The 25,446-nt window shown below is 39.8% G+C and overlaps 2 protein-coding genes across 2 annotated transcripts; one reads left to right on the forward strand and one right to left on the reverse strand.

The window, feature by feature from the left end:
- Nucleotides 1-3,215: 3,215 nt before the first annotated feature.
- Nucleotides 3,216-15,539, forward strand: insyn2ab (inhibitory synaptic factor 2Ab). Its single transcript, XM_029521821.1, has 3 exons — nt 3,216-4,378; nt 8,379-8,450; nt 15,356-15,539. The coding sequence occupies exons 1-3, from the start codon at nt 3,216-3,218 to the stop codon at nt 15,537-15,539; spliced, it is 1,419 nt and encodes a 472-aa protein (XP_029377681.1).
- Nucleotides 15,540-18,379: 2,840 nt separating this feature from the next.
- On the reverse strand, nt 18,380-21,757 carry LOC115055573 (indoleamine 2,3-dioxygenase 2-like). The gene is made up of 10 exons (XM_029521491.1): nt 21,644-21,757; nt 21,310-21,405; nt 21,067-21,186; nt 20,720-20,838; nt 20,498-20,512; nt 20,295-20,394; nt 20,018-20,135; nt 19,861-19,912; nt 19,490-19,638; nt 18,380-19,336 (listed from the first exon to the last, which is right to left on the reverse strand). Exons 1-10 carry the CDS (start codon nt 21,731-21,733, stop codon nt 18,966-18,968), a joined length of 1,230 nt encoding a protein of 409 aa, XP_029377351.1. The 5' UTR covers nt 21,734-21,757; the 3' UTR covers nt 18,380-18,965.
- Between the last annotated feature and the right edge of the window lie 3,689 nt (nt 21,758-25,446).

Genomic DNA, 25,446 nt, shown 5'->3' on the forward strand with positions numbered 1-25,446 from the left:
GTAAGATATTCAACTGTGTACATGTCAACTAACAAAAACCAACCCAGCTCCAACCATCGGCCCAGGCCGTGATACAATCCACAGAAATAAGCTAGCGTTTGTAACACCAACACATTCAAAATATAGCAGCTTAGCCAGAGTTAGCATGCCTTCTGAATCTGCTCAACAATTAAACTAGGCATGTAACATTATGTAGCCATAAATTAACTTACCCTTGGAGGGAGAATCAGCTCGGAGTAGGCAGTGTAGTCCATGCTGGCAAAAGCAGAACAGTATTAGCTCCATAGAAATCCGCTGGCTCCAGTAAAGGACTGGCAGGGCCGGTAAAGAGTGCGCATGGAAATAAAAAAAAACATCTAGGCCAACAGTTTTTAGCGCTTGCGGTCCAATTCCTCTGTTTGCCAGAGGCCATTTCAGGGGGAAATGTTGTTTCTTCACTGAATTATATTTTAGCAGGTGTTTTCACCTGCACGCCGTCAACGTAACCCATCTGCCACCTGTGGGCGGGGCCTGAGGCGGCAATGGCGGCGCGTTGGTACGTGCACACGCTGCAGCATCAGCTGCTCCGCTATATATTTATCAAGGATATGGTTGTGAGTTACTGTGGTATTGTTTAAAAGTGATATGTGCATTTAAGCTACCTTGGTTTGTGCCATTGTCATATCAGTAGGAATCAAAGATTCATAAACCATATGCAGAACCAGTTGTCTGAAAATATTTTTGATACTTTTTTGGAGTTTCGGACTTGAAGGGAAAAGTATAAAAAAAGTTCCACTGGGGAAATACCTGGGAAAGTACAGTGTGTGCTTGCCAAGAAAGACACTGCTTGCTACTGAATGGTAATTATCAATGCAACTTACTTTATGTATTTACTGTAACTTGTTTGTGTATTAATTGATGACTTTTAGATCATTTAAATATAGCAGTGTCTGATCAGGAAACAATGGAAACAGAAGCAGACACTGATCTTCAGTTGAACCACATGGGCAGTATGACACCATTAGAGCTCAGGAAAGTCCCTGGTGCCAACAATTACACCAGGGGAAAAGATATCTTTTTTATTATTTTTTTAAGAAAGTGTGTATTGTATTTCAGAGAAAGGGAGAAGAAACTTTGCTCCTTTGGGTAAAAAAGGCAGAGCTTTCCACACAAAATACAAAGACAAGCACAGAGGTTAGCATCTCAGTCCGGTCCTGAACAGGCTCAGGTTTATATCCCATATTCTTGGGAATAAGCCCTACTGCACCAAGCTCAATCTGCCTAAGTACTTCTTGGAAGATTTTCCTAAATTGCCAAAACTGTACTTTTCTTACACATTGAACACATCGTGGTCCTGCAATGGACTGAAAGCCTGCCCAGGGTGTACCCTGCAATCACCCTATGTGAGCTGGGATTGACTTCAGCACCCCCACTCCACCCCTTTGACCCTAAAACAGATACACGGTTGAAGATGAATGAATGAATAAATTTACACTATTGAATGTTGGATAATGGTTCCTGGTCATAACTGGTCCTGGCCTAGACTATTTTTTGCCCCAACACACGCCAACTCTAAAATGATGATGGGTTAGAAGCAGATTTCTGTGTGAACAGTTTGTTTCTCAAACAGTTTGAATCTTTTAATGTACCAAACAGTAACTTATAAATATTTAAGGTTAAAGGTCAGTTCAGTAGGCAGACCAATGTGGAACAGATTTAAAATGAAGTCTCAGAGTTATGTACAGAGTTTCAGATCAGATCAGGGGATGCTCTCCCCTCCTCTGTTGACTCAGCACAGCGTAAACCTGAGAGTAATGATGCTAGAGTTACCCTTTGAGAGTTAAGACACATGTGGAGAAGCTCAACATCAGCTGTTATGTAGAGAGTATTATGTGTGAGCAGCTGCTGTGAGGTCATCTCTACTAAAGACCCAAGCGTATAAGGGGCAATATATTATTTATAAAATCATCCACCCCACAGATGTGCAGTAACAAAACACTGTTGGGTTATCATGTGCACCACACAAAAATATACTCTCTGATATGTTATTGCATTATAGGGAGATGACCATGAGTGTGTGGATATACAGAAATCTAGGATTATGGCAATGAGTGTGGCTGAGTGTGTCAGTGCAGAGCATAGAACAGAGGCTCAGCAGTTTAGACGTAATTATGATAAGAACAGTGAAGCGAGCTGTCACATAAACCCATTTGTTTGAGTAGAAAAGGAACCCTATTAACTAAATGTACATTTGACTCTGCTATGTGATAACAGCGATTTTCACATGAAGACCAGGAAATATAATTTTTAAATAACCTGCTAATGCACTATTAATCTCCAAGGGAGGACAGGTTTTGCCTCCAAAGGGATCCAAATGGAAACCCCAAAAATTATATCAGCCAACAGTGGAATAAGCCACAGAGCCAACTAAGCCCACAGCGGTTTTATTCTTTCTCTACTAAAGAAATCAAAAGCACATATGTATCACAAACACTAAAGCCTAACGAGAAATACTGTTGAAAGTGAAAACTAGTTAGCCTAGTGGTTTGTATTTGAGGCAGTGAAGTGAGTTTCTAAATGGTCTATCCTAATTCCTAACAGGACAAAATGTGAATGGTACATACTTGCTAATTGGGAGGAGATATTTTGAGCACTTCTAGTTCTGGAGGTATGGAAGTCTCATTACTTTACTCCTTGGTTGATGTGTGGTGACTCACTCTTAGCAGATTCCCTGACTGGGTGGCCAGGAAAATCCCCTCACTGACTCATGTGCACAAATTGAAAAACTGTCAATGTCTCTGGTTCTTGAAATAAAGGGGTAAAGATTCAAGTATGCAAAGAACCAATATGTGAGAAGTCAGCTACGACTCATGGGTTTATTTCTGCAATGCAGAGCTCCAAATTGTGGTGTATACATACTTAGGAAAACACAATGATTTTGGGGGTTAAATTAAAACTGGATATATTTTGAATTACAATGCTTTTTTATTTCTTTTGAATCCAACCATGCAACAAGATTCAACTGTATTATCATACACTGCCTAAGAATTCAACTTGATTATTTAAAATTTCAACCTTAGATTTGGATTTTTCACCACAGATCTTGCCTTCAACAGAGGCCTGTGATGTTCTGCCAGGATGTAAAGTTATGGTCTCAAAAGAAGAACATAATCCGGTCATGACAACAGAGAAATACACAGTCTGATTTTGTTCTCTTTTTTCCTTTTTCAGGAAATATGGTGAGTAAAGAGGACACCAAATGCATTGTTCTCTCAAATTCGGATGAATCAGATTCAGAGACAGGTCGATCACACAGTCTTGATGCACAGTCTGGAACAGAATCAGGCAAGCGGCAAGTGAAGAAAAGAAACAAGGCTTTACAGGTGCGTTTTAAGGATATCTGTGAGGCTCAGAATGAGCATCGGGGAAGACGCTCCAGATCAATTTCTTGCAAAGTGACACACAGAAAATACATGACCATGCCTGCCAGGCGCTCTATTCCAAATGTGACCAAGAGTACTGGTGTCCAGACCTCACCAGACCTCACTAAGCGTTATAAGACTTTCCCTTTTGAGAGGAAAAAAGGACATACATTTAAACATACTGCTTTGGTGGAAGATTACAGGGGACATAACAATGGATTTTTGAGTGATATCAAGGCAGCAGGAGAGGATGGACAACCTTTTGGAGAGTCCTCCAAATACAAGGGTAAAATTATTGGGCAGACAAAAGCATTGCTTCACCATACAGATGAAAGCAGTGATACAGAGGATTTGCTTTCCAGCGCCAACTGCTTGGATGGACCTTCATGCCCAGACTCACATTTTTCAGAAGAATGCCACCCAAGCACCCCCCCTTCCAAAAGTGAACAAGAATACCAGGTTTATGGGACAAGGACCAAACACAAAGGATTACCCAAAGACGACATGGATGTTGGCACCTCCTCAAAGCGCCAGCTGGCTGACTCAGAGTTTTCACAGGACAAGTCAAAGGGCACAGGCCTTGTTGCGTGGAACTCCTTGACACAGGTGGAGTCCTTGGGAAGCCCTTCTTTGAGCTGTAAACGGAAAAAGGGCATGCAGCTCAACGAACAACAGTCACAGACTCTTCCCCATAGTGCCAAATGTTCTGTACAGTCAAAAGGACAGTGTCGGACAAGGCATGTGTCAGCCTCCTCTAAACTCCAGCAAACAGTTAGTGGGGACGGGGGCTTTCCTCCAGGAGATGGGGGAGCCCCAGGTCTTGGGAACAGCCAGCAAATAATGCCCTTAACTGGAGACAAGGATATCAAAGCACAGCTGCAGGCCATGGAGAGCCTCATCTGCTCCAGCCAGGAGACCATCAAGGTTCTACTTGGAGTAATTCAGGAGCTGGAGAAAGGTGAAGCACAGCGAGAGGGGTGAGTAGAATAAGCAAAACTGAGCAGACCTTTACATCAAGCACACATCCAAACATACATTCTACATATATGCATGTTTCAGTGTGTTGTCAGATAAAAGCCATCAATACTCTCATTTATTACTAATTGAATGCTGTTTTTATAGCTTTAGTCATAATTTGTTCTAGTCGCTGTAATTGTAATTGGGAATAACAGAGTTATAGTAAGATTAGAAAAGTTCAACAAAGCAGTATTTATATTTCAGCTGACAGCTGAAATGTAAACTGACCAATGGTTTAGCCAAAGTGTTTTAGCCGCTTCCATCCCTTAGACAGTGAATCATAAATGTTGGTAATATTCCTTGTATTATAGAAGAGCTGTTTACACAACACACAAACTATAAAAGTTCAGATTCGATCCAGAGTCAGTCTGTAAACAGTGATGGATATTTTCCATGGGCCATGTAATAATGTCACTGCTTCCCTGGTTTCTTATTCAGATAACCTTATTCAGATTTATCCTTTTGGATAAATCCTGCACGGTTGTCTGACTGCTGAGGTTCTCTCCTCAATATATTATTTTTTATCAATATTACTGTCTACTCAGATTTCCACAATTATTTCTTTCTGGCCTAAAACATGAAAGCAAAACTCCAGTTGAGAGAAAAAGACTGAGTCTAAGACTTTTAGCCCAGACAGGCAAGTCTCTAAAGCTGCACTTTATGATAAATGCCTTTATGTGCAGGGTAAGTGTGATGCTTTGTGGATAGAATGTATCCATATTGACTAACTTGATTTAGCACTGCTTAGATCGACTCATTAAATCCACACAGGAAATATGACTGAGGCTGATGGGAATGTCATGAGCTAAATGAACGGTCAGGTCAAATTAAACATGTCTCCTGGGGACCATGAATGCCTGTTCCAAATATCTTAGCCCCCCATTTTGTAACCATTATTTTCAATAAAATCCATGGTGTGGGCTAAAGTCTAAAATCAGAGGATCACTGAAGTTTTTAGACTTTATCCTCTGTGGACACTAAGATATTTCACTAAACAAGTGGTAACCTTTTAAGTGCTAGTTCACCAGTCCAAGCATAGCTAGAAAATTATTTTAGTGGAGTGGTAAGTTAATCAAGCATCAAAGTCTAATGGGGCATTTCAGATATACAGTACAATACACAGGAGTACAGTGTAATTTATTGTAAAAGGGAGAGTGCTTCCAGTAATTCTTTAAATGTCATATTTCATCAGACACATACCTTTAGATGAGAAAATGCATTAACATGCTCCATAAAATCCTCAAGCCAGGTCCACAGCCAGATTCCTGCAGGAGTGCAATAGTAAGAATCAATGTACTCTATCTCTCAAACCCAAGGCAAGACACAACAAATTGTATTTGAGCCTTATTCACATCCAGTGGAGAATAAGGCACCCCATTGTGGTTCTGTGGAACTTGGTTTTATAGGACCAATTAGCGCAGCCTCATAACACTTTGCCTTTCATCTCCACAAAACTGTGCCTCCCATTGTGCCTTGGCTGTGTTGTGTGCCATCAATGTTATTTGAGAAGTGCAGTCATAGACAAAACCTTACTTCCATAGTAGTATTCTAACTAAACCCTTTTTTAATGGTTGGACACCCAGATGTGCTTTAAAGCTTTAACTTAAGATGAACCAAAAATGAACTAAAAAGTGCCATGTCGCTAGGAATGAACAAATAGTATCTAAATTTTATGGCGCAGCATTTTTAATATGTGCATTGACATAATGGCTCCAGCTGAGACAGAGCCACAGTTTGTATAATATTCAAATCTGTAATCTCCACTTAAGAATTTACATTGGAAATGAAATAATTTTTAAAAAATTTTAAAAAAATAATTATTTTACTTGTCATGGCTCACATGTTCCATTGGCTAATAACAAATATGAAAAATATTGCTTGGAGAAGTTAAACAGGAATTATAAACAACAAATTTGCTATTATCTGTCCCACATCTGTTTCACAACTCAAGATTTTCCCAAATTTAAAGAAATGACGTGATAATAATGAAGTGACATCTAATAATGCCTATCATTTGGCGCTGATGAAAATAAAATATTCCATCTTGCTTACTCAATCACAGCACACTTAAATATATTTTAAAACCTTGTTATGTATGTTTCAGCCCATAAACTGTAGTGTTCAAAGTTTTGTCAAGTAGTTCATTCAACCTCATTTTCCTTTGAAAAATGGGAATAAACCCTACCACACCAAGCGTAGTGCGGTTACTATTTACTATTTACCTTTCTATCTGTAATGCATATTTACTCAGAGTTGCAGTTGTTGCAGTGATGGTTTTGCTCTAACACTGTTCTATACACACAGCTACTGTATATACAGCTGTCGAAGTCTCTACCTATACCAGTCATGACGGTGCATTGTGCAGTAAATGTACCTCAAAAAATAAATATTGCATATTTCTGCCGTGTCTATACACAACATACAAAATGTGTAAAGTAGAAGATAACACAGTGCGACCTGACCCGAATGTCGTTTTTGTTCACACACTAACAGTCCAACACAAAATACTATGAAGCTCTCTGGGAGGCAGAACAGCAGGCACGTAGGCAGGGGGTATGGACAGAGAAACTAAAATGACGAGGACAGGACATATCCCAGGACAGCTGACGTGGGCAAACAACACAGCAGTGAATCTCCCTGCCAACAAGCTTAGAGAACAACTTTTAAAGGTGCAGTTATTTTTTTCCCACAAGAGGAGTCTATGAAAAAATTTTCAGGGGCATTCTGCGCTTTAACACAGCGCCAGCACAGTATATTGGGTCATGAACATTTTTTCTTAAATTAGCAGAAAAGAAGTTTATGCTGTGTGTATGCTGAGCACACACAGTGCTTATAAATTTAGGTTAATGCACTTTGATTATTCAAGCGAATCTCTTTAAATTACATGTACATGAAGAGCCAGGCAGCAGCACTGCACTGGCGTGGACCTTGCTGGTGCAGTGAGTTACTGTCCTTGCTCACAGCTGTTCAAAGAGACTTCATTTGAAAAAGGGGCAGGATGGATGAACTTGTTGACTTTGAGCTCCCATCAGCATTTTTGATCCACACAGAGGCTGTTCTGTCTCCCCTCCGTGAGGTCACCTTTCATGTCACAGTGAACAGTTGAGGTCTAACCCCTCCACATGTCATCCATCAGGGTGAAGGGCTACAGCGACAGCAAGCAATTATGTGTGCGGCTCTAACATGTTCCTTCCCTTCATCCCCCAAAGCGCTGCAGCCTACCTTTACATGTGGTGACAGTTCTAATAACAACGCGCTTACCTGAAAGTGTTTAATAACTCTACTGGGGAAATATGAGACAAGAAGTGATAGTATTAAAGACAGTGCTGTGTTAGACCAACAAAGGCTCCTGAAAATTTAATGTTTGCTCATTGACATGTGCATATATAAGCTTCTGTTATGCCCCAGGGAAATGGCTTACAGTTGATCCTGGTCCTTCTGCATGTATATTACAAGTCCTAAACAGTATAAAAAGCAGCTTTTTGAAGCAATGAAGATATGACATAAACAGATGACACATAATTTGTCATAAAGATTTTGTTTTTCTCCCTCTGATGCTTAAGATGTCTGTAGCAAATTGAGTTAGACGATGAATAAAAACGATTTACATGATAGCCTAGAAGATAGAAAGCTATTGATTTTTCATTGAATGTGATCCATGCAGCATTTCGTTTACTCCTTATTGCCTATGGAATACAGATACAGAACACATTTTAAAACGATGTCATGGGAGAGCGAGGCAATCCTATTATGTAAACACATGCACACTTGATTAACCAAATCTGAGAGCACTGCAGAATCAAAACCCCTGCTGCATTTTCAACTGTTGGGAATAAACAACACGGGGCGAAAAACAAGCCGAACAAATCTGTCTGATAGTTGATGCCCACAGGTGCTGAAATATGACGCTCAATCCTGTCACCCGATATCACAAATAACTTTTCGTCTCTCCTTTGACAGGCTCTCCTACCGAACAGGACAGGACACAGCAAATTGTGACACTTGTCGAAACAGCGCGTGCATCATTTACAGGTGGGCCCTCTTCACTGCTGTCATTAATGCTGTATGATGTGCTTCATTGTGAAACGGATGGCTCCAGGCTCCAAGCATTGCTTTGCTGTATATTCACCGTTCCATGGATCTGATTGATGCTGGGTAGTTGGTGCCTGTTACACCAATTGGATTTGAAAAGGTTTCTGCCTGCACTGTGAAAGAATTGGTCATCAGAGAAAATATAAAGACATCCAGCTTTAACATGTAGAATAGTTAGAAAAAAGGTAGCGGATAGTGATTGTTTTCCTGTCAGAATACACATCAGGTCTGTGAGGGGTGGGGGTCCTGAAGTGCTTGGAGTTGAAAAATGGCTCAGAAGCAGGTGGGAAACTGTAACCTTATGTCATTTGTCACTTCACTCCTAAAGCCTCTGCAGCTGAACCCTCCTGTTACTGTGTTCTTTAAAACAGGAAAACAGACTACTGTTAATAATCCCAAACCCAGAAGAACAGTCCTGTCCAATGAAAGCTGTTTTCCATTGATTTAAATGAAAGTACCTTCAACACATTTGCTAATTTAATATTATGTGTGGATATTAAATTTGTCTGTATTAGAATAACAATATCATTTTGTGAAATAATATATTAGTGATGTTGACTTTTTTTTCGCCAGCAGCAGGGAAAAGGAATGGTGTCCTGTTCTCTGAAAACATGTTTCCCCTGTCTTATCCGTTGATGAGTGCATTGTGTGTCACTGGCCCAGACTACGAAGTGAAACCCTAGAAGAAACACCAAAGCGGAACTGTAATTTCCTATCAGAGGCAGAGAAATCACTGAGCCTCAAGTGAGAACCACTTTTGGTGAGTGGTAGGTGTCATATTCACCAACTTAAACAACCACATTAAGAAGCTTCTCTGAGGCACAACCAAAATTCCCAAGTGGTCGAGGCCTCTTGTACAATCTGCCTTAATAAACTTGAAATGAAAAGGTCTAAACAAAACAAGATAAACCCCTATGGGAGATTATAAATGAAAATACAACCATCCCCCGCCCCTGGAGCTGCCTCTGATGAAGTCGCTGTCTAGGGGAAAACTCTTTCATTACACCTGACAGCAAAACATCACCTATAATTAAATATATCCCCTCCTCCATCTCCATGACTGTCACATCGCCTTGACCACTCCCCATCTGTTTTCTTCTGGCAAGACAGATCCTGGTATCTAAATTCATATCAGACCACTTCTTAACTCAGTCTGCGTGGCTTTGCTCATATGACATGATTAAATGGCTGTATTCAGATTTTTCCAATTTATTCTATGACTGACGAGACAAATATGGCAGTTCTTTTTGGTTCTGACAGCAGGCCTTCAAGCTTTTTGAGTATACTAATGTTCAAAGGATGAACATGCACCTACTTGTTAGCAGGTGGTTCTCAAGTTATAACTTGGCCTACCTATCTGAATTAGCCTCAGAATGAAAAAGTAACACATTTAGAATATGAGTAGAAAAATGTTTCTCCCCTTGGCATAATATGACAAAATACCTCATTTTGGAGATTTTGATGAAACCTTCCTTGATGTGGGCCATACACTAATTAAGTCCAGGTGGACATGATTAGCACCACAACTGATCCAGAGGTGGCTAAAATGCAAGACGAAAGACTTTTTCATGTTTTACCTCTAGTGCATCAACAAAAGGAACTTTGGCCTGATGTTGGTCAAAGCAGAATTAAAACTAGAAACAAAAGGACAAACAAAAGAATGAGATTTAGTCAGAGAGAGAGAGAATCAGATTTGACCACCATTGACTACTACTCCTTAGCCAGGCCAGAAAAACTGGATCTCAGCTCCTGTCTATCGCTAACATCCGGTTAGCGACAGACACTATTTTATTTCCCAAAATTCCCAAGAATAAATATTTCTTGTGATGTACCCCAAGTTTCAGTCATGCCCCCCCCGCCCGCCCGAGTCTTTCCTGTCAGTAAATGCTGTTATTATAGGTATTATCTGCCAAGATATCAGTCTTCCATTACTATGCAGATGATGAGCTGGTGTATATCTCAAACAATGATCTGGGAGCTGTTGAAGGTTTAATCAAAATTTTCTTACATACCACATTGAAAATGTCACACAAGCCAAAGAACAACTAGTTTTAATTTTACCCGTAATTAATTAACTTTGAGTCTTTAATTTAATTGAGTCCTCTTTGCAGGGTTTTCTATGAAACTGTGGTATGATTTAGGTTATATTGTTATATTGCTGACAAACAAATGTAGGCATGCCTTTATCCTCCAGTTGAAAAAGTAATTTCCGTAGGAGCCAAAGTCAACACATCATTGAACTTAATAAACACTTACCTGGAAAATGCTGCAGTACATCACAGGCAACACCGAATGGTGAATAATTCAGGATCCCCTGACTTTATGGAGCATAAAATTAGAAAGTTTGTCCCACAGCAGACCTACACGATCCAACATTCACACTTTGACAGTTTCCAGTTTCAGAAATTAAATTAAAATTGTTATAGTAGATTATCATAGTCTTTGGTAATTTCTTTATACTCACAATGACTCATGTAAGGGTCACAAATTATCAAAGTGACAAAGACCACAGGGTAAGGCTTAACCAAAATGTGCACTGCAACAAAAAAATTGTTCCTATCTTTATGCACAGTAGCCTACTAATGATCCCCGATGTTGTGTTGTGTGGGCGTGTGTGTGTGTGTGCATGGTGCAGTCTGTCCATATTGATCAAAAAGGGTCGTAACACTGATTTGTTCTCGTAGGTTCAGCCATTTCTTCCATGTCTGAACCTTTGGGCCTTTCAATATGGCTGCTTAAGTGGAGAGGATATGTGAAAATATTTAGATGGTCATATGAGGCTGTAAATTATATTATTTTATGTAATGTACTGTCCACTAGACATACAGTATGGTTCAATTATGTCTTGCTGCAGATAAATAGAGTTAAGGAGTACATTTAGGTTTCACTGAAGTGAGAGACATTGCAATACTGACAAACTCTGCTGCATAGCCCTAAAGCATATAGCTAACTTTCTCTTTTATTAGTTCCCCAGATCTTATCTTGATAACAAAAAGTGTGCTAACTCTGTATGCTGCTGAGTGAAGTTGGGTTAATTAACAAACAAATTCTGATGGCAGAAGAAGTGACTTCAGTCTGTTGTCATTAAACCAAAGCACACTAGTGGCAATAAAATCACAATGTAGACTCTGCAGAGTTCTGATAAAGTGGAAGACTCATTTCATCTATGCTCTGCATCATTAAACTGTTGTTGATTTTGGTTCATCCAAACAGTCACTGAACAGAGTGGAGCTGTATTTGGCAAGCAGGGTGGTAATCCATCACGGTCCCATCTATCTCTGCCAAATAAATTGTCAGAAATATCTTCAATTCGGCAAATAGTGCTGTTTAGTATTTTTTGGTAAAACCCAGAGGCATGAGCCTATAAAACACTTTATTGTTTAACTTTGCTCCTTATATAAGACATATCACAAAACTCCCTCATCGGTGAAATTGCTGTGACCTCATCACCAGTGTTACCTGTTATTATAAGTCTATTAATCCAGTGAATTAAACTGCTGATAGGGCACAAGTAATCACCTTGCAGTACTACTCTGTGTGGCACATAATTGAGGAAGACTAAGTAGAGATGGACCACAGCCAAGTTGGGGCCAAAAGACCAACTATCCCTCAAAGTTAGACAGAAACTGCATGTTGCAACAGTAACTGAGATTAGCGGCTGCTGAGACGCAGTCCAGTAAATTCAGGACTGTGACAGCTGCTGAGCTCAGGTAGTCAATGTTAAGTTCTTATCCAGACTGAAGCTTTCCTCTTACAATCTCAGAGCAGTATCTCATACATCACTGCAACAAATAGGGCATTGGTATGGCAAGTAGAGAGGAGGCAGAATGTAGAGACTATAAATTAGTCCAAGAACTATAATAATACTGGCCATTGCATTGGGGAAAATTGGGCTTCCTGAAAGGGTTGCTTCAATTATTTACCCATTAACTATGTCCAGTGGTACTGAGCAATGCAGATAGTATTGGTGGTTGGATTTTCCTTCGGAAACGTTCAATTGCTGTTTCTGAGCTGAAAAACAAACTCCATTTAGTTTCATTACGGTGGTGTGGAGAAGGAAACCTTGGACAAACAAAAGTGGGGAAAAATAAGGATGATTGCTACCTTCAGCCCTTTAGATTCCCTCGCAGCGCTTATTTACATGTGTAGTTCAAACAAAATTTACAAGAGCATCATTTGCAAATTACACGTGACCTACCGCTGAGTCAGCCCAGTGTACTGTGGAAAGCCCAGTCTGAAACACAAGCTCAGACCAAAGCATTAAAGGCTTTTATTACTATCATGCTGTGTTGAAGAAGAATCAGCATTTAAATCAAAGTTTATAATGTAGCGATTCCAATTTGGGACTAACAATGACTTTAAAAATGAAAATGACTTTTCTCTGTGCAGAGAAAAGCAAGAGCAAGGCAACATGATGACACTCGAAGATCTGATTCGCAGTGGTGTCCCACGCTGCGATGGCTGTGCTTTGGTTGTTTTGGTGAAGAATTTTTAAGATTGCTTATTTTGTTTTGTTCTCATCAATGGGATTGGGTGTTGCTCTGTACGTATGTGAAGTAGACAGCAATGTACCAAACAATGGCTCTGCTTTCCTATCTGATAGAAATGAACGAGGAAGTCTGCATCTGATTTGCATAACCTGTGGGAAGTTTATGCTTCAACTGTGGCCTGTCAGTGGCAGCAATAACCATCGCTCTGCAGTGGTTTAATCTACTATACTCTGTCATGTAGTTCTGAAGTTGCTACACTGTACTGGGCCTGAACCACTCATCTTGTCAAGTAGTGACTTTGAACTGTGAATGGCCGAAGGGAAAATCACGGGAGGAGAAATGACGCTGTGCTGAGAGGTGCCGGTAGCAGAGAGAAAATAGTCGTGAGCAGGTAGACTCCGCTCATTGAATAGAGAATGGCATTCTAAAAAGGTATCTCACAGCAATGAAATCCCTCCCAGGAGAAACAATCATTGAATTGTGCTCAGTGCACCACGACCGCAGACAAACAAACGGCTCGCTGCTGATCACAGCCACAGCTACTCGCACTGCATAGCTAAAGAGATGATTAATCTGCTTTGCTGAATGCCCTAGAAAAGCCTCCCTGTCTCCAGCCGCTTCAATCTGTTTGTGTACAGAGATGATCTTAGATATAGGGCTTTTGTTTGCCAAAGCACCTGCTCCCCAGCGCCACCCGCATCACACAGCTTTGCCTCTGGGTTCCCACTGAGGCATTTGTCCACAGCACACAATAATCGTAGTGATCTGCCGAGTGATTCATTGCTTAATAATTGCTGAAGCTATTCTATGTATCACTGTGCTGCTGAGATCCTGCTCTGCTTATCGTCAAATCAATATTATTTAAACAGCATTTATGGGGGAAACAACGAATTTGCCATAAAACAAAAGATATGCATTCAGGTAAAAGCAGGAGGGATGCAATGAGTATTAGAAATAAGGAATGCTGTAAAAGTGGTACTGCAAGAAACAGTTCTGCCGAGATTAAGGCTTCAGTCTACAACAACAGTCCTATCATCAAGTGTTCAACATTCAACAAATCGGAAAGTGTTAGCTTTCATTTGAAGTGGAAATAAGAAAAAGAAAGGCATATGAGAAAATGAAGAACTACCACAGCAATGTACAACAAGAGAATTTCCCCAGAAGGCTTTAAAAGAGCTCTGTTCTTAACTGACATTTATCTCAAGGGTGAGGACAGTTCCCAGGATTCATTAAGTCACTTTGAGTGCAGCGTATCTGTCAGTGGACTAATTAGACTGTCCATCAACGTGGTTAACCTATTAGGCCAAGCTTTGTACTTTAATGTCTATTTATCTGTCCACAGAAAAGGAGGGGACTATATGTTTGACCTTGACATGACAGACGTCATCTCTTTTGGCAGCATTCAGTTTTTCTTTCTTCCGCTAATCCTCCAGACTTTGACTGACAGGAAAAACCTTTGTAAGTCATACTATTCCCTGTGATTTGAAACATGGTGTTAATCTGTTAGGTAATGATGGAGGAAATAAATAAACATTTTAAAAATATATCAAAAATCAAACACAGGTTTGTTAAGGAGAGTGATTTTGGCAGCAATGTAGCGGATGATTCATGCTTTTTTTTTTTTTTTTTTTGCACAACGATGCTTCAAAAATTTATTGCACGCCCCAGGAATAAATACATTAACAGAGCACGACAAATCAATAGCAATAAACTGATAGGAGATGGTGTGTAATAGTGCATTTATCCCATGCTTGAATATAAGCAGTTAATCAAGGGCTGTTTGGCATCTCAAAGGTTTCATTTGGATGGGATTAAGCCCCACATATCTCACAGCCTGAGAGATTTAATCCGACAGAGAGTTCAACCACAGTGCTGGAACAAAATCAGACGATGACCAGCCTGGGATTACACCGGCGGAGGCGAAGGTCTGATGTCAGGAGCAACCCACATTCTGAATCTTTTTTTAAACACAAACATAATCTATGCAGGGAGAGCCCTCATGCTGCTTACATGAAAAAAGATTTGATGTAAAGGAACTGTACTACAAGAAGGGGTTATTAAAATATGTATATGTGTCACAAGAAATATGTGCCAGGGTGTCAGTCGGTGCATTCGAACTGTTTGCCTTGATCCCAGCGCCCATCTGGACATCAATGGATTATTAAAACGAAAAAATAAATCAGAATCTGAGTCATAAATGTTATAGTCAACCAGATTACGAGCTTTTAAAACCCTTCTGATTAATGTGCCCAGTTCTACTGTTGGTCAAGAAAGCCAAACTACTGAAGCAGAGCCTTTATTCTAACTGAATGGTTTCAATATTCTGAAATGATACCTTTTATGCTTGAATTACAGTGTTGAGCTAGACTTCAAGCTGCAGGAAGACAAGCTTCAGCCCCTGATGAAGAGACTTTGCCCCCTGGATGGCCAACAACGTCCTGCTCTGCCTTACTCAAATGAAGTCTTCACTTCCACCCCGAAACGCAAGTCCAAGACAGAGTACAAAAAGCATGCGCGCTGGAAACTCTGGTTCCTTTGAATTAAACATGAAGCCTTTGAAAACTGCCCTTTTTATTGGGCACATTAATACCCCTGTTATTCTCAAAATGGAGGAGGAATATTCAGAGGGAGTGTTCAACTCATGGCGATGGATAACGACAAAAACCACTTCATTTGAGTTGAGACTGCACATCAAGTCAGCTGGGGGACACCAGAGACAAAAACCATTTTAAAACCTGTCAAGCCTTTTTCTGGTATGTGCCGGAGAGGTTGACACACACCTGCAAAAACTAGGTGAGCTTTGGCATACATTTTCTACATGTATTATTTAGCTGGGCTCGTCACAGTCCAGTGCTACATCAAGTGACTGAGTGACTGAGTGGGTGAGTGAGTGACTTTTGGATGTTTCTCTTCTAAAATCACATCAGTTTTTATTTTCAGACCCTAGTAAGAACAAATCTAGTCATCTGGTCCCTTTTTAGATAAATGTAAAAGCTTTCCATAGAAGAGAGTCACCAGGACTTTCTCACAAGCAAGAGGCACACCTCTCTGTGCCTCCTGTGTTCAGTGGTAGCAGCAGTTTATGAGCCAGAGGGAGGCTGTGTGCTGTGTGAGACACAAAATGAGACCGATATTCTGTTGTTTCTTAGTATCTCTTTGAAGGTAAATATGATCAAAGTCACAGCACAGCTATTGTCTTTATCGTACACTTTTGGGGATTTTGAGGATGCTACAGTTTTTCAAATAAATTTCAACAGCAGGTTGGAAATTACTTACAAGCAACTGCTGGTTAGCATGTTGTCATAACAGGCCATGATTCAGTCACAATTTCACCTGTTCAGCTGTCAGACGCTGTGATCAAAATAACAGTATTAAAATAAAAGGCCTTACTGATGGTCTTTAGTAACAGGTCATTTTACTGTCATTACAACGTTTCCTTAAATTTTTATGGGAAGCCATTCAGAGCTTGGTACACTGACCGTATGTGACCCTTCTACCAGGTTTTCCCTTTGTTAACCTTCTTTAATGTTATTTATATTTTGGATAAATGCAACTCTCCCTCTATGTTTATGTCTGTGTCTTTTTATGACATCTTCCAATACAATGCACTTTTGGTCTTTCTCCCCTTAGAGCATATTGCTTGGCAACAAGAGGAGGCGTCATGTGGAGGGCCTTTTATGAGTGAAGCTATAATCTTTGAATGGACATCCGCCCCACCTCCTGCAAAGCACAAAGATTTGACTATTTAGAGGAACGTTTGCAAAAGACTGAAACTCACTACATTACACTGCAGTATGTTGCTAATGTTGTTATAACCCTGTCTACCCTCTCCTCTTTGCCCTTATCTGTTCCCAACCTGCTCAGTTTGTCTAAGTGAGCCTGCCTGCCTTTGTTAGTAACCCCTGTCTCTTCCGTCTATTTGTAACGCTGTCCCTTTATCTGCCGCTGTCCTTTCTTTCTCTCTATTTAGCTCGCTGTGCTAAACTGTCTTGTCCTTTTCTGTTGGTTACACTGACACATAGTGTTCACAGTCTATATCTTACAAGTTCTATCCTTTTAAGCAAAGATGTAAATTGAAGTTGAAAACTTTTTTCTAAAGATGTTTGGGCTCCTCCTCTTGAAGCAGGTAAAATTTGTTGATCTAGGTTGGGTCAAACTTTTTAAAATAAAAATAAAAAAATATATATACATTTTGACAATATCAAAGGCAGAGTATTTTTTAATGCGAATATAAAAAGTGTTTTGTTGTTATAAAAGGTTTTGTTTCTCTCTCTCTCATTGAGTCCAGAGAATTTGCTTTGCCACTTAATCACATATTGTGTTACAGCAAAACTCAGATGGGATGGCTAGATCTTATCCTGTTCTGTTTTTAAATAATTAGTTTCATGTCCGTTTAGCGATTACTTGGTGTGTTGTTTTGTCACATTGATTCAGCTCCCTATTCAAACTGCAAGTCTTGTAAAAATTTAATGACTTTTTGACTTTTCTTTTTTTCTCAGCAGACAACAATTACAGAACACCTGTCTACCAACCCACACAGATAACTGTGCACTGAATTTGCAAGAGAAGAAGGGCTATACATAGTTTTAAAGGAGTATGGTAGCAATCTTACAGCAGAGAAGACTTGTAGCCACCAGCTTTGGTAAAGTACAAAAAAAAAAAAAAAAAAAACAATACAATAAGATGGTAATTATGTAGCAATGACACTGAACTTGCACGCTGTTAAAAAGCAAGAATTCATGGAATTCTTCAAGTAACCTTGTAACAGCAGCTCATGTTTTATGTAAATTATGGTACTGTTATATGTCAGGAAGACACACACTGGCCTCCCATTGTAAGATCACGCAGTAGATTACATTGTTCAGGTCACCAATTTCCATGCAAAGATCTGTACTTTGAGGAAGTGCAATTTAGTGATTTTGTGCAATATTATGCATTTTTCTACTGTTTCTACATCACAATTAAAACATTTTCAACTGAAGATGGTTCAGTGGTCTCCTATGTTGACTGAGCCTAAGAGGCAGCACAACAGCAGATAACTATACCGGTGCAGAGTGTTGTTACAGCCAGAGCCGCATCACCAAAAGACCCGAGCTGGCAGCAGTTTCTTCTCTCATATAATGTGATGAAACTTCAATAGCAAGAAGAAACAAAACTTTGCATTCCAAACCTGAACCTGGAGGGTCACAGTCGATCAAAATGAGCATGCTGATTCTACACATAGCCACATGGTCTCCTCTATTCTCATCACCTGAATCTCTCACTCGCTGTCTGGCTATTATGTTTGTTGCTAGACCTTCATTAATTCTGACAGCATTTTTACTCGAGTTCCCATTTTCAACTTCCACAATAAAATTAATTTATTGATCAAATGCAGTTTAGAAAAATGTGTTTTTTCATTTTTGTGTATATTATAGGTACATTTTTCCATCTTCTATTATCTATTAAAAATAGCAATTGAAAATTGAAATACTTTGAATTTAAATGCTAATACATTTCATCTAAATAAGGAAGTGTATGTTGAAAGGTGTATTTTGTATACAGATACAAACAGAATAAATAAGACACAATACTAAATGTAGTCGCTCCCTGCAGCTGGAAGTGTGGTTTGTTTCACTATATGAAGGGCTGTATGTTAATGTGTGACTATCTGTTTAAGATTAATTTACTTACTGTTCATTCAGCTTTCCTGTCTCTGCAGCAAAATGAGAAGTTTAACTGCGCAGCATAAACAAAAACACTTCCAGCTGCTATTAAGCTGACCCACAATGATGGAAAGGTCATCGCTACTAAAAATACTGAAAACATTTACCAAACATGATCACACTTAAATTACAATAGTGACAACTATATGATAATAATAATAATATTTTTTCCCACACAGATTGGTCATAAATGCAACCTTAATGTTATGGCGAGGAAGCCAGTTGTTAACTGTTATGCATTAAATCATTTATATTAGAAATTACATTTCAGTTTCTCTTGACACTGATGCTTCCTTTGAGATCAATGATTTTTGCGTGCTGTTGCGAACACTCTTGAGAAAGACCACGAAGTTGGATCCACCAGAGCCTGTGGTGTTCAGCATAGTACCCACCCCTCTGAGCGGGCTGCCCACGGCGCGGTTACCGGGAACAATGATGTACTTGGTCACAGTATTGAGGTGGTAGCTCCTCAAATCCACAAGTGCTGAGACACAGGAGTTGTAGGCCTGGCAGAGATCAATGCTGGAGTTGTAGAGGATGAAGTGTCGCAGAGATGGACAATCCGAGAGAGTTTCTATCAGCTGACGGTGAGCAGGAGGCATGTAATCTCTCATGCGTGTCACAAAGGTTCCTTAGATCATTGAAGAGAAAAAAAAAAGAAGCAAATGACTGCCTTTCCTGGAAACGCTTTCTGTCCAGGCAATCAACTGACTGCACAAACTGAGTGATTCATTCATGAGAAGCATCGAGGGGATGTCAGAGGTTGAAGGAAATGCATCTTTACTTGTCTCATCCTCATGCTCGATACTCAGCAATCCATCGAAGCACTGAATGGCTGAACTCTGGGCTGCACTTCCACCCGATAACAAAATTGGCTCATTGCTCACACCGTCATACAACAGCCCCCTCGGAAGCATTGGGTTGTCTCGCCACCTGAGACAGCCCAGATCACATACATATAGCATGGATTTCCTTTTGGAAACCACTTGCCATGCCACACTATTGAACAACGCGGCAACAGCAAAAAGTACAATAGAGGTTTGTGAACAGAAGGAAGTTATGATGTGTGGTGAGACAAATGTGCATCAGACGAGATAAATATTAAAAAGCTTTAGCAGCTTCAGTATGCAACCCTTTATGCGGACTAAAACTCACCCTGAGACAAAAATTCTCAATGTTCCATGAAATACAGTTGGATCCACATGATCTAGAAAGAGCACAAATTCTGTTATTCTAATTTCCCTGCCATTATAAAAGGCACAGTGTGTAAATTGATTAAATTCAGATGGGGATAGTTCTAATTTAAACTTACTGTGCATGAGTTTGAAAGTTTCCTTCATCTTCTTCAAAGACTGAGTTACTTTGGCGAGACCATTCTGTATGCCAGCGATGTCAGAGACTCTCATAGCATGCATCACCTCCAGGGCCCCCTGGTTAGAGTTGAAAGTTTATCAGTGACAAGAGAAAAAGGCCACACTGTATATGACTGAGATGTAAGAATCGAAGGCATGTACTTGAAATAGGCTGTGGTTTGGAAAGAGTTGAGAAAAAGAATTAGAAGAAGAGGAGAAAGAACTGCCATTACGAACCACTATGCCTGAGCTGGCAGCCATCTCCACCAACAATGACACGAGGAAAAATCCCCGACAACTTTCTCCGCCAGGGAAGGAAAATATTAAGTCCAGGTTCCTATTCTCGAAAATCACATGATGAGCAAATTATAAAACCTGTGTGAAAGTCCAAAGGAGAAATTCAAACTGCAGTTGGTTACCCTTCATTTCTGTCTACTCACCCAATTTGCATATCCCTAAAATGAAAATGAAAATGAAAATGAAAAGGAAAATAAGAGGAAGTTTAATCAGCTGAGACAACGAGATATTTTTCCAATGTGACTAAAGGTTGCTCATACATTAGAGTTTTCCTCTTTTCCTTTTGGAAGGTTTCTGTTATTGGTATGTAGAATATGGACCTGAAATCATGACATGTAATGAGGTGCCAGAGGAACATTACTCACCCATCAGGGTCCTTTAATTTCCAGTTGGCTAAAACTGAATCTGCGTAAGTTAAAATGGGTGGGAGTCCTAGTCTGCTGGATACCAGCCAGTAGGGCAAGGCCACGGCTTTTGGAAGGATCTGTCAGCAGGCAAAATAGTCAATCATGAGACTTTTAGTCATGCTGTTGGCAAGGATGGCAATGGCTGCCTATTGGTTCAAACATTCGGGTTTGTCTTTTTGTCTGGTAGGTCCAAAATTCAGTTTGTGTAACCGATGAAAGCTCAAAGCACCACTGTGTCATGGTTAAGCCTCACAGAGCAGTTCTTGCATTCGTCTTCTAGCCATCCATTACTCCACTGCTTTTACCTGAGCAGGTGCCTGTCGTCCTTCCTGCCATACATATCCCATGCTGATAAACCCCAGCACCAGGTGGGCCAGCCTGAGCTCCCTGTTAGTGCTCAGGATATCGGGCATCAAGACTGGCATCTGGATCAAGAAGGATTTGGTACAACTTTTTTGTCTTTACAGTTTACAAATTAAACATTGTGTTCACATTTATATGCTGTTGTTTTTTAGCGTTTGATTGATGAAGACTTTGTTCATTCTCACCTTATCAACCAGATCCCGTAGTTTACGTGTTTCTATCAGATGTGTGAGATTATTTGCAAGGTCCATCCACACCCCATAATGGTCTGGAAGGTTAGTCTAGACAATAATAAAAACCAAATGAGTTGAGTATTTCTATTAAATGTCTTCAAATGCATTGAATAAGTTGCACCACAAAACTATCCAAACCTGGAAGTATGTCAAGCCCTAAAAGGTAGAGTGAAATACACGAGTGCAGTGCATTTATAATCATCACAATTTTTTATAAACATATGACCGAACAACACAGAAAATCTTTTTTGTTATGTGAAGACAAGAAGTAACATGAAAATTTTACCAGTGGCTCTTCAAGAAGAAATCCAAGTTTCTCAGAAATATCAAAGGCTTCTAAGTCTGCCTGAAATTGCTCTCTGTAAAATGTCTCCATAGTTTCTGCCCTTTACTGTAATGCTATGTTCTGGTGACAAGAAGAGTCTCTCTCTGCTTAATATCTACATGTCATGTCCTGATCTGTTTATGACTGTTTATAACCTTCCCACATCAGTTTTTTTTTTTTTTTTTTTTTTTTGTGCACACCCACGACAGAGTGTCACTCTAACTTCTCATTTCTCACATCTCGACTAAATACTCTCTTCGGTGAAAATTAGATTTTTTAAGCCAGTGTTGTAATCCTACACAAAAGTTAAATCCAGTCTCACTTTAAATACATTTATTTAAAGCTTACTATATTTTTAATAGTCAACATCACAAAATGTTTCATTCAATACTTATGGAGGTAATTTATGAAACACTAAATAGTTTTAGGTTAAAATGACAAAAAACCAAACATCATATTGTTTACTACCTGCCTTATAAAACATACCCATACAGTGCTCAAAGTCACAGAAATGTGTGGAACAAGTTACAAGTTACAAGTTACAAGTTAAACAAAGTGTTAATATTTGCTGGATTATATTTCACATTCCAAATATTCATCATTAAAAACACACCCTATTTAACATGCTGTCTTTTGCAATGAATGAAACTCAGCAGGCAAAGAGAAAAATGCTCAGTGTATTCTTGCTAGTTAATGAATATCTGAATGTTCAGAGAATATCAACTGTAGTTGATGAAAATGATTAAAAAAAATATCAACATTTGTCCGTCATTTGTATTGCATAAGATGCTAAGATCATGAGTAGCACAGCACAGTGGAATTTCCCCGTGTTATATTTCCGTGTTGACACAGTAAATAGATCATTGTATTATATGAGTGCTACCTTCACCTCAGTAACTGGAATCTAGTCAGGGCAGCTAGGTGACTTTCCCAGACAGGAAGCACCCACCTCAGAATTCAGAGTAGAACTTTAAAATCCTTCTCCTAACTTACAAAGCTCTTAATGACCAAACTCCATCATTGTTCCTCACATCATTACATGTCACAAAATTTGTTTCTTCCTGTAGTCTATGTTTTCCCCTCTGGTCCTCCTTCCTGTCCCCTACAGGTTCTGAAACATCTCTGCTCCATGTTCCTGCTCAATACCTGCTGCTGCAATAGCTGCCATTAGTTATCATCTCACTACCTGTCATTTCCCATTATTACTTCTTCTGCTAAAAACTCAATTTTCCACTACGGCTAATAAATCCTGGTGTGCATTTAGTGTGACTAGGCAGCAATCACTATTTACATGTGTATGCTTTGCTTGTCTTTTTTATGGCATCTTCTCTCCTCCTGCTCTTGTTTTCTCTCCATTCCTTTGCCTTGATTTGAAGTTGCTCAATTTTACAATATCTAGATTCTAATGGTCACACTTTGTTCATATGACTCATCCTCATATAACGTAATCAGTTGACACGGTAAGAAGAAAATAGAAACAGAAAATAGATGCTGATGTTCGCGATTTCACAGAAAAACAACTGATATGTCAGTGAGTGTTATTTTGGGAAAAACAATGTTAAGTATATTGTTTATCCAGTTTGTGTATGTTCTACTCTTATGTGGAGCATCTTTTGCATTACCTTTGTGTCTCAGGCTTAACCCTGCTTGATGTGTATTATTTTGTGTTTGTTTCTGTCTACCCACCCTTTTATTGGCTTTGATCGGCCAGTATAAACCTACTTGTGTGTTTTTGTCTTGTAGTTATACCAGTTTCTTGGCTTTGGGTCAGGTTGGGATTTGTATTAGTTCAGGTCTGTTCTGTCTAGTTTACCTCTTTTAAGGCCCAATACCTTTTTTCTTCATGCATTTTTTGAGTTATGGTGTGCTTTTCTTCATTTAGGGTTTTAGATGCACCCAAATATGTATTTTTGACTTGTATGCTGAGGTAGGCAGGACAAAACACAGGGAGACCAGGAATACGGTAAAAATTACTATACTTAAGAACACAAAACCACTCACAAGGAGGAAACAAAGCCAGAGTCGATGCTACAAAATAAGCAAGCAGAAAGTGTCCCAAAAACAAAGAGCAAACTAAGGAGGCAAGCAGGCAGGTGCAGACAATCTCAGCACAAAACGCAGCAGCACACTTCAGGAGCACAGAATCCTCGAGACAAAACACAAGTCAGTAATCCACCAGAGAGCAAACCAGAGCGACAGAGAGGCCTGATGCCACACATGGCGGAACAAAGATCTCGCAAAGAGGGAGGGAACTTGATGAGTATAAGTAGTGTGAGCTTGATTACAGAATGACGGTGAGCTGTGCTGCCTGCTGCTGCCAACACCTGCCCGACCACACCACCAGGCCTCCACTAAACCAAAATCAATAAACAGAACAGAGACCCCCGTGAACTCTCTCATAAACGCCGTCTTTTTCAAACTGAAAGCTTTTGTTCTGTGTCTGTCTGTGGCTTAATGAAACTGTTTAAGACTGTGCACAGATTAACATGTTTTCCAGTCTTATATTTGTCACTTCCTCAGTTATTTTGTAATTTTGAGTCATGTGATTATGAAAACAGGTTTTCGGAATCAAACATTTCAGTTTGTGGCTGTGTGAGTCAGCAGCCGTCGTATTGGATTACGTTGTGAATGTAATCTTTTTGGTCATGGAGACAAACGTTACTTTTTTAGGACAGCTGATGTTTGATGACTCACCTTTTTTTCAGTCTTCACTTTAAGCTCTTCGTCCTTCATTCTCTTATCCTTGGAATTTATTTATCCATCTGAGGTCAAGGATCTAATAAACACTCATCTATTCCAGTTTTTAGATGACAATAAGATGCCAGATAAAGTCCTCAGTGGATCACTTTGTACTTAATGAAGTCTGAAATGCTGTGTTTCTTTTTGCCAATCACAGAGCTAACATTTTTTTACAGAGAAAATAGTACTGTTGCAGTTGAATTTTCAGGCTGGGTCCAACAAGATTGGACTTGCTGAGTTGTCTTTCTTGGATTGTATAACATAATAAAATGACTTCACACCTGGTGGTGAGTTGGGTTAGAAATCAAAATCAAATCAAATCAGATTTATTTCAACATCAAGGCACTTTACATATAGAGCAGGTCTAGACCAAACTCTTTATAAATTTATTTAAAGAGACCCAACAGATCCCCCGATGAGCAAGCACTTGGCAACAGTGGCAAGGAAAAACTTCCTTTAAGAGGCAGAAACCTCGAGCAGAACCAGGCTCAGTGGGGGCGGACATCTGCCTCGACCGGTTGGTGTCGACATAGGCATTGGGGGGGTGTAGGCAGGAACATGTTGTAGCATGAAGTTCATGGAGTTGAGATGTAATACAGAATTCATGAAATATGGGACCAGCAGGTGTTGCAGGAACATAGGATGGAGATGAGTCACCACCTGCAGGATGAGGACAGGGAGAGAGAGGAGAGGAACTGGGAGAGACAGAGACTTTGGCAGAACATGTTGTTCCATGTTGTTGTTTGCTGTTTACTTCCCCTCTTTGTTCTTTTTCCCGCCATGAGTTAATCCCTAATTTGTTTCACCTGTGTTGGTTCCTGTGTATTTAAACCCCGCCTCATTCCCCATGTCTCTGCCAGATTGTCTTTGTTACCTCCCGTGTGCTAAGCTCTCTCGCGTACCCAGTTGTTTGCTCCCAGTGTATGACCGGACTGTTTGATTTTTCTGCCTTCTCCTTGCCTGTTTTGTCTGCCTGATCCTGCCAGCCTTTTTGTGTATGACCCCTGCCTCCATTGGATTAAAAG

The sequence above is a fragment of the Echeneis naucrates genome, chromosome 15, assembly GCF_900963305.1.
Source record: "Echeneis naucrates chromosome 15, fEcheNa1.1, whole genome shotgun sequence".
In the NCBI taxonomy this organism is placed as follows: domain Eukaryota; kingdom Metazoa; phylum Chordata; class Actinopteri; order Carangiformes; family Echeneidae; genus Echeneis; species Echeneis naucrates.

Excerpts from the sequence above, each read along its gene's own strand:
- insyn2ab (XM_029521821.1), top strand. The coding sequence starts at position 3,216 with ATGGTGAGTAAAGAGGACACCAAATGCATTGTTCTCTCAAATTCGGAT. Across the intron at positions 4,379-8,378 it reads GGTGAAGCACAGCGAGAGGG|GCTCTCCTACCGAACAGGAC; the intron begins GTGAGTAGAATA and ends CTCCTTTGACAG. Across the intron at positions 8,451-15,355 it reads AGCGCGTGCATCATTTACAG|TGTTGAGCTAGACTTCAAGC; the intron begins GTGGGCCCTCTT and ends CTTGAATTACAG.
- LOC115055573 (XM_029521491.1), bottom strand. The coding sequence starts at position 21,733 with ATGGAGACATTTTACAGAGAGCAATTTCAGGCAGACTTAGAAGCCTTT. Across the intron at positions 21,187-21,309 it reads TACGGGATCTGGTTGATAAG|ATGCCAGTCTTGATGCCCGA; the intron begins GTGAGAATGAAC and ends TTCTTGATCCAG. Across the intron at positions 19,337-19,489 it reads CGAGCATGAGGATGAGACAA|GAACCTTTGTGACACGCATG; the intron begins GTAAAGATGCAT and ends CAATGATCTAAG.